General features: G+C 41.9%; 1 protein-coding gene across 3 annotated transcripts in view; it reads right to left on the reverse strand.

Moving 5' to 3' along the window:
• The window catches only part of LOC136678035 (mitochondrial sodium/calcium exchanger protein-like), a 63,354-nt gene that overhangs the window by 27,366 nt on the left and 22,937 nt on the right, over positions 1-13,051 (reverse strand). For all 3 annotated transcript variants that reach the window (XM_066655806.1, XM_066655807.1, XM_066655808.1), the window contains one exon: positions 4,277-4,407. In XM_066655806.1, the coding sequence (XP_066511903.1) occupies positions 4,277-4,407 (131 nt within the window). The remainder of the gene's footprint in view (positions 1-4,276; positions 4,408-13,051) is intronic.

Below are 13,051 nucleotides of genomic sequence, written 5' to 3' on the forward strand. Positions count from 1 at the left end.
AATGTGTGTGTGTCTGTGTTGCCCTGTGAAGAACTGGCGTCCCCTCCAGGGTGTATTCCCGCCTTGCGCCCGATGATTCCAGGTAGGCTCTGGACCCCCCGCGACCCTAAATTGGATAAGCGGTTACAGATAATGGATGGATGGATGGATGCTGCCATCCAGCAAAGACTTTATCTTCTGGGAAGGGCTAGTTTATTTCAATAAGACAATGCCAATCCATATTTTGCATGAATTACAACAGATTGTCTCCTTAGGAAAATATTCTAGGTGCTAAATTAGTCCAGAACATGGACGTTGTTAAACCTGTTTTAGGGGGACTGTAGCACAGTTGTATCCCATATGCAACTTCAAACTGTTTTAACCAGTGGGAATTAAGATTTAATTCCATGGTTTGAACAGTTATTGACTAAACACTTTTACAGAGAGCATAAGTTGATCCTTGGAGTGCCTTTGCATCATCAAAGATTCCTGTCTTGACACTTTTAGAGACCTTGGGTCATAAATATGGCCTGGCGAGGCCTGTAGTGTTGTTTTAGGACACTCTCTGGGTGATAACTCAGACTCCAATCTGAGTTGGGGAAGTGGAGACTTCTCTGAAAATGACCAGTCAAAATCCTGTTGATTACGTCCAAAAAATAAAAATTTTCTTTGACTTACACTCTCACTTGAGATCTTATTGTAATTAATGAACAATTAAAAATAATAATTATTTTAAACTGGTAATACAGTATTTGCAAAATACATGGACAGATTCTGTTTGCCATTGTTCAAAACGGCTACTGACAGACACAAACCCCTGATGGCAGATGGCTAAACAAATATATGTTTCATCTGTTTTACTACAGTTGAAAAGGTTTTTTTTTTCTGGGCATACTGGTCCCCTGCCTCTGTGATCCTTATTTTGATTTTATAAAGTTGGCAACCCTACGTACATGGTGTATGCAGGAAGATGGGGTAGTGAGTTTCCTGACAGTGAGTGTTATTTCAAGAAAAAAAAAAAAAAAAAGAAAAAACATTAATCAAATTCCTGTTGCAATCTTTAATTAATCAAACTGAACAGCCACTGATGCACTAGATGAAATAGCATTATGCTAGCAGAGGAAACCCGATTATTGATGAATGTAATGAAAAATCAGTTAAAATGTTCATTCATTAAATACTGCAGTATTTAAGGCAGATTGAATTGATGTTTATGTTCTTTCCTGACATTGGCTGTACATTTTACAGATACCTGTATATAATGAGTTAATAGTTGTTCACAACTCAATTTAGTTTTTCTACCTGTATATGGATATCTGAAATTTCAAGGCAGCAGCTCCTTGTAGCTTTGCTTAATGTGTACCTCAAAGAAATGCTCTGCTATGAGGCAATTACCCCAGACTTTCTCTATAACTACATAAAATGTAATTTTTGTACTATTTTTAGTTAAATATAGTATTTGAGTGGGATTTGAATAGTTCAAGTTCAAGAAATTTATTGTCATTTCAGCAGTATACAGTGTTTACAGTACACAGTGAAACGAGATAGCGTTCCTCCAGGACCAAAGTGCTACATGAAACAATACACAACATTAAAGTGCAACTAGTGCAAAGCTAGTGCAAACATAAAACAGTGCACACACATTAAAGTGAAAAAGACATAAAACATAAAACAATACACAGCATTAAAGTGCAACTAGTGCAAACATAAAACAGTGCATACACATTTAAGTGCAAAAGACATGGCTAAGTAAATACAAAACAATACAATACAATACAAATCCATAAGTACGGGGGGAGGAATGGGCCGAGGGAGAGAGACACTGCAATTTAAAGTGTATTTGTGCTGTAAAGGGTAACTGGATGTAACCATGATGTAAACAGGATGTGTGTAAACAGTACACTCATTTTCTGTATATCATTTTCAGTCCAAAAACCAGTGTTTTGTGAAGGTGTGTGTGTGTGTGTGTGTGTGTGCGCGCGCGCTTCTTCAGTCCAGTCTCAGTCTCTAGGTGTTCAGGAGTCTGATAGCATGTGGGAAGAAGCTGTTACGGAGTCTGGATGTGAGGGCTCGAATGCTTCGATACCTTTTTCCAGACGGCAGTAGGTTGAAGATTGGGTGTGAGGGGTGTGTTGCGTTCTCCCACAATGCTGAGTGCTTTGCGGGTGCAGCGAGTGGTATATATGTCTGTGATGGAGGGAAGAGACACACCGATAATCTTCTCAGCTGTCCTCATGATCCGCTGGAGGGACTTGTGATCTGCCACAGTGCAGTTCCCAAACCAGACAATGATGCAGCTGGTTATGATGCTCTCCATGACTCCTCTGTAAAAAGTGGTGAGGATAGGAGGTGGGAGATGAACCTTCTTCAACCTTCGCAGAAAGTAGAGGCATTGCTGGGCTTTTTTTCTGATGTTACTGGTGTTAGTGGACCAGGTGAGATCAGCCGCTAGTTGAACACCAAGGCATTTGGTATTCTTGACAATCTCCACAGCAGTTGTCGATGATCAGCGGAGAGTGCTCACCCCATCTCTTTGGTATTGTCCACGTTCAGAGACAGATTGTTGACTTCACACCAGTCAGTTAGCCGCTGCACCTCCTCCTCCTGTATGCTGACTCGTTGTTCTTACTGATGAGACCCACCAGAGTCATGTAATCAGCGAACTTGATGATATGATTTGAGTTGTGCATCGCTGCACAGTCATGGGTCAGCAGCGTGAACAGCAGTGGACTGAGCACGCAGCCCTGGGGGGCTCCAGTGTTCAGTGTGATGGTGCTGGAGGTGTTCCTACCGATCCGGACTGACTGAGGTCTCCCAGTCAGGAAGTCCAGGATCCAGATGCAGAGAGAAGTGTTAAGGCCCAGTATATTCAGCTTCCCGATCAGGTGCTGAGGAATGATGGTGTTGAATGCTGAGTTGAAGTCTATGAACAGCATTCGAGCATATGTGTCTTTCTTGTCCAGGTGGGTGAGTGCCAGGTGGAGCGTGGTGGATATGGCATCGTATTCGCTCCTTTCGTAGCAAAATTCACATACTGGTGGAATTTAGGGAACACTTTCTTGAGATTTGCATGATTAAAATCTCCAGCAACAATAACCAGGCCATCCGGGTGTTTGTTTTGGAAATCGCTTATGGCTTCGTATAATTCCCACAGCGCTTGATTTGTGTTTGCATAGGGAGGAATATAGACTGCGATTATGTAAACAATGATGAATTCTTGAGGTAAATAAAAAGGTCTATCTCACAGCCACAAACTCCACTAACGTTGTAAGCAGAGACCAGCTCAGAGTTCCTACACCATTCAGTGGTGATATAGACACATAAACCACTTCCGCGAGTCTTACCGCATAGCGCTGGGTCTCTGTCGGCTCAAAACGCGGCTAGCCCATCTAGCTGAATGTCTCCGTAAAAACAAAAACACAGCAGTCTCTGTATTCTCGCCGTGCAGTTCGCTGAAGTGTGATATAGTCCAGTTTATTATCCAGTGAGCAGACATTGGAGAGAAATAGAGAAGGGATAGCCTGCCGGCTCGGGTTAGCACTTAGCCTAGCATGGATCCCCCCTCGCTTGCCGTGCTTCTGTCTCCTCTCACACCGCTTGCGTCGTCTCCTTCCCCGGCCACCGGCATCAGGAAACGTCGAGGCTTCAGGGCCTGGCCTCCGCAGCGTCTCCTGGAGGTCATTGCTGATATTGTATATTGCCTGTTTGCGATATTGAAGCAGTGTCTGGCGGTGATATATACATACTGCAGGTGTTCCTTCATCCATATATTATAAATAAAAATGAAAAAAAAAAACGTTTTTAAACGTATTTAAAAAAACAAAAGCCCGCTTGGTTCCGGAGCAGCCGCTGCACGCGTGTTCACGCACGCGCCGCCAATCGAATAACCAATCAAAAAATGGGTTATGATTATGTGAGTGCCTTCTAATACATTAAGGTGCACTCACTCTTACAGACACAGAACTAAAATGAAATGCTTTCACAGGGATTGGCTTAAGGGGTAAACTTTCTTGGAACTATGGATGTGCATTCTCTAAAGTTTTTGGCTCTGTTGAATACCCTGTTGAATTAGGATGAGTTTAGAGAGAAATTTCTGATCCAAAATTAATTTTCAACAATCAGAATTTGACTAATGTTTATGAGTCAGAATCAAACACATATTCACAGTGATATTGCTGATTTTGCAGTGTGTAGAGACTGTTGGTGTAGCAAAGAGGTACACATTCCCAATCGATATGTTCATTTCAGAAGAGACACCTTCATATTTATGAACAAAAGTATTGTAAATGTGTGTAACCTGGATAATTTTGATTGCCTTCCAGCCCCAATTGCTTCTCCTCCAGGTCCTGCTGTCCACAGGGTTAATTCCTTTTAGGAAGATGTTACTGGTTGTCTCAGTGAAGGGGATCAAAGGTTCATACTCCACCTCTGGAATAGCAACATAAACATGACAAAATTGCACTTACTTGCTGAAAACACGTGAAGTTTTGGGAATCTCTAATCACATGGAAACAAATAATGGGATTCTGAATAGAAAATGCATTATGAGATTCTATTATGTCATATAAATTAATTCAATTTAAAATTATTCACAAAGTACTTTCAATGTCAATGATGTCAATGATGAAATACTGCATCTTTAAACAAAAGCTTTATGTGGGAAATTAATACATTTAAGATTAGATTGCCATTGGTCAATTAAATTTCAACACTTTTGTTAGGGTTGACTAGTCCAACTGACAGAAAATGTGACAGATATGTCTCTAATTTGCAAAAAGTTTGCAAAAAGGAGGTAGAATGGTCACCATCAGTATCTCCTACCCCGTGTGACGTAGACACAAAATTCTTTTTTCCCCTGATTCCTCAGGTCAGACCCTACAAAAAAGCCTCAAGGACCCATAAGCTCCACCTACTTAGATTTTGAGCTAATTTGCATAATATGCAAAATCACTCACATTTTGAACACGAACTAGTCCCTGGAAATGTACCCAATATGGACATATGTATCAGCAGAATCCTAAGAACCTGAATTTTAAAATTATAAAAAAAAATGTTGGAATTTCATCACTGCTCAGCTTCCAGACTCTGCCCAAGTACATAGGTGGAGCTTGCGTTCCAAAAATCAGGCAAATACAGCTATAACTCACAAATGCTTTACTGAATACTCTGCGTAGTGTCTTACAACTTTGCAATTATATCTATTGTCAAAAAATGCATTGTTGAACTTTTGACACGCTGTTGCGACAATTATTCAACAAATATGCATGGGCAGGGCTCGATAACTCAAACAAACTTTGCCTAAATCAAACAAAACTTGGTACATATGTGTATGTCATTACTCTGAAGTAGTGTGCCAAATGTGACCACATTGCACAGAAAGGGGGCACTACAATTAGACAGCAACTCGTTGCATAGGTTATTAATTGATTACACTGCCACCTAGAGATGCAGTACCAGCAAGATGAGATAGATATATTCTGAAGACCATGGGAAAGGAGCTTGTGTTTTTTTACATAACTTATGGCTAAAGAATTTTTGAGTTACAGCTGTTTGTTATGTGAAGTTTTGAAGGCAAGCTGCACTGCTTTTTTTAAGCAGACGCTGCAATCACACAGTAATGAAAGTTCCACATTTTTTTGATACTTATTAAACTTCAGGTTCTTCACGATTCTCATGATACCACATATGTCCATATTGGCCATATTGGGTTTTTAGCCAGAGACCACTTCATGCTCAAATATGTCAGTTACGTCTCATCTATGCCTGCAGATTTCTCTCTGTTACGCAGAATCCCGTGTCAACCCCTCCATCTCCTCCTCACACACTGACTGTCACCTCTTCCCCTCCCCTCCCCCATGCCAGTCAGAGAGGGCCAGAGGACATAAACACATAAATGCAGACCTACACCAAGCAACCCTAATATTATGACCACCTCCTTATTTCTACGTTCAGTATCCATGTATTCAGCTACACTGTCCACAGGAGCACTTTGTAGGTCTAAAATTACAGAGAGGGGTCCACCTCTTGCTCTGCATACATTCATTGCTCCCTTTCACCCTATTCTTCAATGGTCAGGACACCCACACAGCAGGTATGATTTATGTGCTGGAGTTTTAAAGCCCTCAGCATCGCTGCTGGGCTGAGAATAGTCCTCCAGTCGACAGTGTCCTGTGTCCACTGATGAAGCACTAGAGGACAATCGGCACAACTTGTGATGCAAAAGATGAGCTACTGTCTCTGCCTTTATATCTATAAGCTCGACCAACAAGGTACGTGTGTAACAGTGTGGACAGTGAGTGGACAAAGGTTTGAAATCTCCAGCAGCACTGCTCTGTCTAATCCACTCATAAGAGCACAATACACACGGACATATCACCACAATGTCAGTGTCACTAGAGTGCTGAGAATGTATGAGCAACTGTCTAAGGTGGACCAATAAAATAGGTGTATCTCAAAGTTTGGACAGTTAGTGGAAACAGGTGTTAACATCTCCTATAGCAGTATTGTGTCTGATCCACCCCTAAGAGTGCTACACACACTGACATATCACCACAATGACAGTGTCACTGCAGTGCTGAGAATTATCCACCACCTAAATCATATCAGCTTTGTGGAGGTCATGAACATTGGGTCATAATCCAGGGTGAAATTCCAGAGTGAGTTCTGTGCTGTCTCAACCCTCACCTGTCTGCAGACCAGAAATTCACCTGCTCATCCACTACCCCTTCCTCTTACAATCCAGCCCCACTGAGACACCAGAACACCAAGGGTCACATTTAAAAGAACTACAAAATCTATGCTAACGTTTGGCCCCTGTATCAGGAAATGTCAAATGTCACCTCTTGCTCTGCAAAGATTGCTTGCTTTCACCCTGGTCTTTAATGATCTGGACACCCATAGAGCAGGTATGACTTAGGTATTACATAACTGCATGATCGTGATTATTTGAGCTAACCTCGTTGATTTGCGCTGACCGCGATCATATTATTTTTTTATTTCAATCCCAACAAACAGAATATCAATTAAGTGTATTTCTAAACAAATGGCTGTGAATATCTCCTGCTTATGATTCTGTCTGCAGCACTTTTTTTTTATGATACACTTTATCTATCTTAGTATTTGTTTTATTTAAGCAGCTGTAAGTATAAAGTACACTGTACACAATGTGGTACACTGCGACAACAGTCGGATTTGTTATTAAACCGTGACTGTAAAAGGTGCCAATACAACAAACATGAGAAATGATCTGCGGATCCACCACCACAGTTCGCTGAACTTGGGAAGGCAACAGATTCTTCCTGGCAGCTGGCTCTCGGGCGAGTACCTTAGGCTACGTTCACACAACAGGTAAAAGTGTACCAAATCTGATTTTGTGACCAAATCAGATATTTGTTCTTCTGTTCACACTGTCTGTATAAAATGACCTATATCTGACATCAGTGTGAACAGATCACACTCCTAAACTGAGCATGCACAAAGAGCGAGGCTTCAGGCGCTGACCAGAAGGAAATCTGTTTCATACAAAGCACTTTCGTTTTTTAAATGAAGGAATGGGACCGGACTGGTGTTTTACAGCAGCACTGTGTCACAGAACCCCCCACCCCCTCCCCCTTTCATTATACCAAATGAGTTCTATGTTAAAAGCAGAGTATTAATTAAAGACTGATTGAACTGATTTTTCTTTCAAGCTAAGTGCAGATTTCCGGGTCTCTCACTAACACGAGTCTCAAAAGAGAAGACGACGAGCACAGACATAATGAGCCACATTTATACAGCTTCATACTGACACGAACAATATCAAACTGATATACAGTAGAACTACTAAAAAAGGTCTTCTCTTGTTTGTTTTATTTTAAAATAAAACCCACCTTTACACAAATTTCCATTAGTTTTATTTTGTCATGGATGAGAGATAGGAACCTGGTTTCAGGAGTTTAACAGGTTGTTCATTTCCCAGTATTATTTACAAAACAGAAATACTTTGACCCGGTCATTTCCAATTTCCATTAAAATGAAAAAAAAAAAAATGCTTTGGATCGTAGTCCTGAGATTATTCTCAGCAGTCAGAGTGACGTAAAAGTCACATGAATTCTGACCTGGCCCTTCAGACCGAGACGAATTTCCACAGATGGATCATATGAAAGTGGCCCAAATCTGATGTGAAAAAGTCAGATTCAATGTGATTTGTGTTGTTCACACAGCCACATAAACGACACATCTGTGTCACGTATGACTGGGCCTCTTTATCTGCTGTGTGAACGTAGCCTTAGTATTACTTGCCCAGAATATGCCAAGCCAGTAAACAACAAATGTTTAAGACATAGTACAGTTGATATGATTTTTTGCTTATTTTGAGAATTTGCAAATATCGTTTTCAAACATACAATTTTAAATTAAACAGGAAAAGGGGCAAATAATTTTACATATAGTTATGAATAAACTGTTCAATAAACTGACGTTCTTTACCATAATAATGTGTGTACATTATGCTACAGAGGCAATTGCTCTAAGACTGCAAGGGAAGCTCAGCTTCCCCTAAAATATAAAAAAATAAGTGATCAAATATATACTGTTGTGTGTACATGTAATTGAATAAATATGCAATACAACGTGCTCAACTTTCGTTCAGAATCAGCTTCTTATCACTGGTAGAGCTTTCCTCTTAATCATTCCCGCAGCCTCACAGTGATTTAAACAGTGTGGAAGCACACATTCACTCTCTCTCACACACACAAACACACACACATCTATATTAAATTTTTAAAAAAAGCTATGTTGTTTTTAGTGAGTGAAAATGTGATATAATTTGCTTGAATCCTATATGTTTTGAACATTTAAATGGCCTGGGTAAAAACTAAAACTGCCTATTTTGCTTTTACTTCACCATGTTACCTTTGACCTGGGTTTAAGCCTCATGCTGGCCATCAGAGATAAACTGAGCCATCTTTGTAAAAACCTTTATTTATAGTAACAAGACAAAGGCACTGTGTCATGACATAACAGAAAGCTGACAGTCGCGGAACACAGTAAACAGTCTTTTTAATGTCGTTATCCAAAACAGTAATCACAAGGCAGGCAAAGTTCAAAAACAGGAGCAAACAGTACCTCAGAGGATGGACAAAAACCGTAGTCAAAAACAGGCTGAGTTCGAAAACCAGAGAATGCAAACAATACCAACAGGGACAAGACAGGAGACGTAAATCGGGAACACAGGCAGGAAGTAGGCAACAGGAGACCGTCAGACAAAGTACAATGGAACGCGTTGTATGCATGGGAGAACCAAAACAATACTCGGCAGGGAACAGTTCTCAGAGTGAGGTATATATAGGGAGACAAACAGGTGTGTGTAATTAGAATTCTGGTGAGGGAGACCGGCGGGTAGTCATGTGACTGACAGGTGCATTCTGGGAATTTGAGTCCTGAGATGTAGGCGTGACAGTACCCCCCCCCCCCCCCCCCCAAAGACACCGGAGGAGGCCTGGAACGAGGACGACCACGACGACGACCACCCAGCGGAACAGAGTCACCGGAGCTATGGACTTCTGCACATGCGGAGGACTGAGATTGACGTGGGATTCTGGATCGAGACATAGGAAGGGACGGAGCGGGATTAGATACTGATCCTCTCGGGCGACCTCTAATTTTATCAGAAATACGAAAAGGACCAATATACTTGGGAAGGAGCTTCCTGCACCTCCCCTCAAACCTGATATCCTTTGTAGCCAACCATACTCTTTCTCCAATCTGGAATAACGGGGAATTTGATCTGTTCCTATCAGCTTGTTCCTTATATCGGGAAAGGGCCTCTGTGATGTGAAGATTAGTTTCCTCCCACACCTCCTCACTGCGTCTCATCCACGAGTCGACTGATGGAATTCCAGATGTTGCTGCAGTCCAGGGTGCCAACGGGGGTTGATAACCTAATATACACTGAAATGGGGTGAGACCTGTAGTCGAGTTAACCAAGGAGTTTTGGGCTATTTCTGCCCACACCAAGTACTGGAACCAGTCTTGTGGATTCTCATGACAATACATTCGTAAAAACTTTCCCAGCTCCTGATTAACCCGTTCACACTGGCCATTACTCTGGGGATGATATCCAAAGGTGAGACTAACATTTACCCCTAGATGTTCAAAGAAAGCTTTCCAGACATGTGACGTAAACTGAGGACCTCGGTCAGATAAAATGTCTTCAGGGATTCCAAAATGACGGAATATATGTGTATATAAAGCTTTAGCTGTATCCAGGGCCGTGGGTAATGAAGGAAATGGGATGAACTTAACTCCTCTAGAGAACCGATCAATAACTGTGAGGACTGTAGTAAATCCCTCCGATAGAGGTAGGTCAGTGACAAAATCCAGCGCCAAATGCGACCAGGGACGTTCTGGAACAGGTAGAGGCATTAATTTACCTGCCGGAAGGGTTTTAGGTGTCTTTGCCTGAGCACAAACTGAACAAGATGCTACAAATTCATGTACATCCGCTCTTAATGACCCCCACCAATAACGTGCTAGAATAAGCTGTGTAGTGCGTCTCTCTCCGGGATGACCTGACAGTGACGAATGGGCCCAGGTAATCAGCCTATTACGAAATTCTGGCGGTACATAAGTTTTGCCTTCCGGACAAGCTTCAGATACTCCTTTTGACCGATTTTCCTGTGCAATCAGTTCGTCTAATTCCCATCTGATAGCTGCCACCGAAACGGAGGAAGGTAGTATAAACTTAGTTGATTCTTCACCTTTCTCCCCTAATTCATTCTGATTAAAACGAGAGAGCGCATCTGCTTTAAGGTTACGATTACCTGGCTGAAACGTGATGGAAAACCGGAACCGGGAGAAAAACAGCGACCACCTAGCTTGCCGAAAGTTCATACGTTTTGCAGTACGAATATATTCCAGATTCTTGTGGTCAGTTAGGACTGTGAAAGGATGTAGAGAACCTTCTAGCCAGTGTCTCCATTCCTCTAAAGCTAACTTTACCGCTAAAAGTTCTCTATCTCCGATACCATAATTTCGTTCAGCAGGTGATAATTTATGCGAAAAAAAAGCAATGGGGTGTAACTTAGGAAGTTCCCCACTACGTTGAGATAGTACCGCCCCTACACCCGTCTCTGAAGCGTCTACCTCAACCACAAAGGGGAGTTCAGGGTTAGGATGTTTTAATATGGGAGCGGTAGTGAAGGCTGTCTTGAGACGTTCAAAAGCACCTTGGGCCTGAGCAGACCAACACAAACGATGAGGACTACCCTTCAGTAAAGCAGTAAGTGGGGCTGCAATAGAACTAAAATTCCTAATAAACCGTCTGTACAAATTCGCAAACCCTAAAAAGCGTTGAAGCTCTTTCACGTTAGTTGGGACTGGCCAGTTTACGACCGCCTCAACCTTCTGGTCGTCCATGACTATACCAGACACACTGATAACATATCCCAAGAATGAAATGGTTTGTTGATGGAATTCACATTTTTCTCCTTTGACAAAAAGGTTATTCTCCCTTAAACGCTGAAGCACTTGACTGACCTGTTTTATGTGAGTTTTAACATCTGGAGAGTAAATCAAAATGTCATCAATGTACGCAATTACAAATTTTCCCAACATATCCCTGAAAATGTCATTGATAAACTCCTGGAACACAGATGGAGCGTTTGCCAACCCATAGCTCATTACTAAATACTCATAATGTCCCTTGGTAGTACTAAAAGCAGTTTTCCACTCGTCCCCCTCCTTAATTCGCACTAGATTGTAGGCACTCCGAAGGTCCAACTTGGAGAAGATGGTAGCACCTCTAAGTTGCTCTAATGCAACTGGAATAAGGGGTAGAGGATATACAAATTTCTTAGTTATATCGTTCAGAGCACGATAGTCTATACAAGGTCTTAATCCACCATCCTTCTTTTTGACAAAGAAGAAACCCGAAGATATTGGAGACTTTGATGGACGTATAAACCCCTGTGTTAGAGCTTCTTTGACATACTCTTCCATGACTCTTTCTTCTTCCAAATTCAAAGGATAAATACGTGATTTAGGTAAGGTAGCACCTTCTACAAGTTCTATCGCACAGTCATACGGCCTATGCGGGGGTAGTTTAGTAGCTTTTGTTTTACTGAAGACTTCTAAGTATTGGGAATAAACCGGAGGAATTTTTACTGACATGGTTGAATCTGGACTCTCCACGGAAGTGGAATGAATAGAAATGTTTTTAAGGGCTAAACAGTTTGTGTGACAGAAGGATGACCAGGATGTGATTTCGCGTTGACTCCATGAGATAGCGGGGTTATGAATTCCTAACCATGGTAGTCCCAAGATAATCTGAAAATCCGCCTTGGGTAATACCAAGAACGAAAGCCACTCGTGATGCAGGAAACTTGTTTGGAACCAAACAGGAACTGTCTCTTGTGAGATGAAATCTCCTCCAACGGGAAGGCCATCAAAAGCTCGGACTTGGATCTGTTTGCACAACTGTTTTGTCTTAATTCCCAGCCGGGTAACGAGGGATTGTTGAATGAAGTTTCCTTCGGCTCCAGAATCTATTAGCGCTGAAACGACAAGAGAAGTTCCTTGGCAGTACACTTTGACAGGTATGAGAAAGGATTTTGATATTAACCCTTTTGTGGGTACACTCACCAAGTTAGCATGAAAATTCCTCTCCAGGTTTTGAGTCCGGACTCGCGGAGATAAGTGTGTACAATCACGACGAATATGATCAGATCCTCCACAGTATAAGCATAGTCCACCGTGGAGACGACGAAGGCGCTCTTCATGAGAAAGTCGCATAGTATCGCATTGCATAGGATCCGAAGGAGGATTAGGACAGGGAGCTTGACCTTGTACCGGGCGAAAAGGAAAACCAGGAGCGGATTGACGCTTGACAACTTCTTGTCTTTTACACGGTGGCCGGGGACGTTTTTGTAGGAGTTGGTCCAGGCGGATGGATAAAGAAATTAACTGATCTAATGTCAATCCGTCATCTCGACAAGCCAGTTCCGTGAGTATTTCTGGATTTAGACCATTACAAAAAACATTAATGAGTGCAGGTTCATTCCAACCACTACCAGCAGCAATAGTCCGAAACTCT

This window comes from Hoplias malabaricus, chromosome Y (assembly GCF_029633855.1).
Source record: "Hoplias malabaricus isolate fHopMal1 chromosome Y, fHopMal1.hap1, whole genome shotgun sequence".
Classification (NCBI taxonomy): Eukaryota; Metazoa; Chordata; class Actinopteri; order Characiformes; family Erythrinidae; genus Hoplias; species Hoplias malabaricus.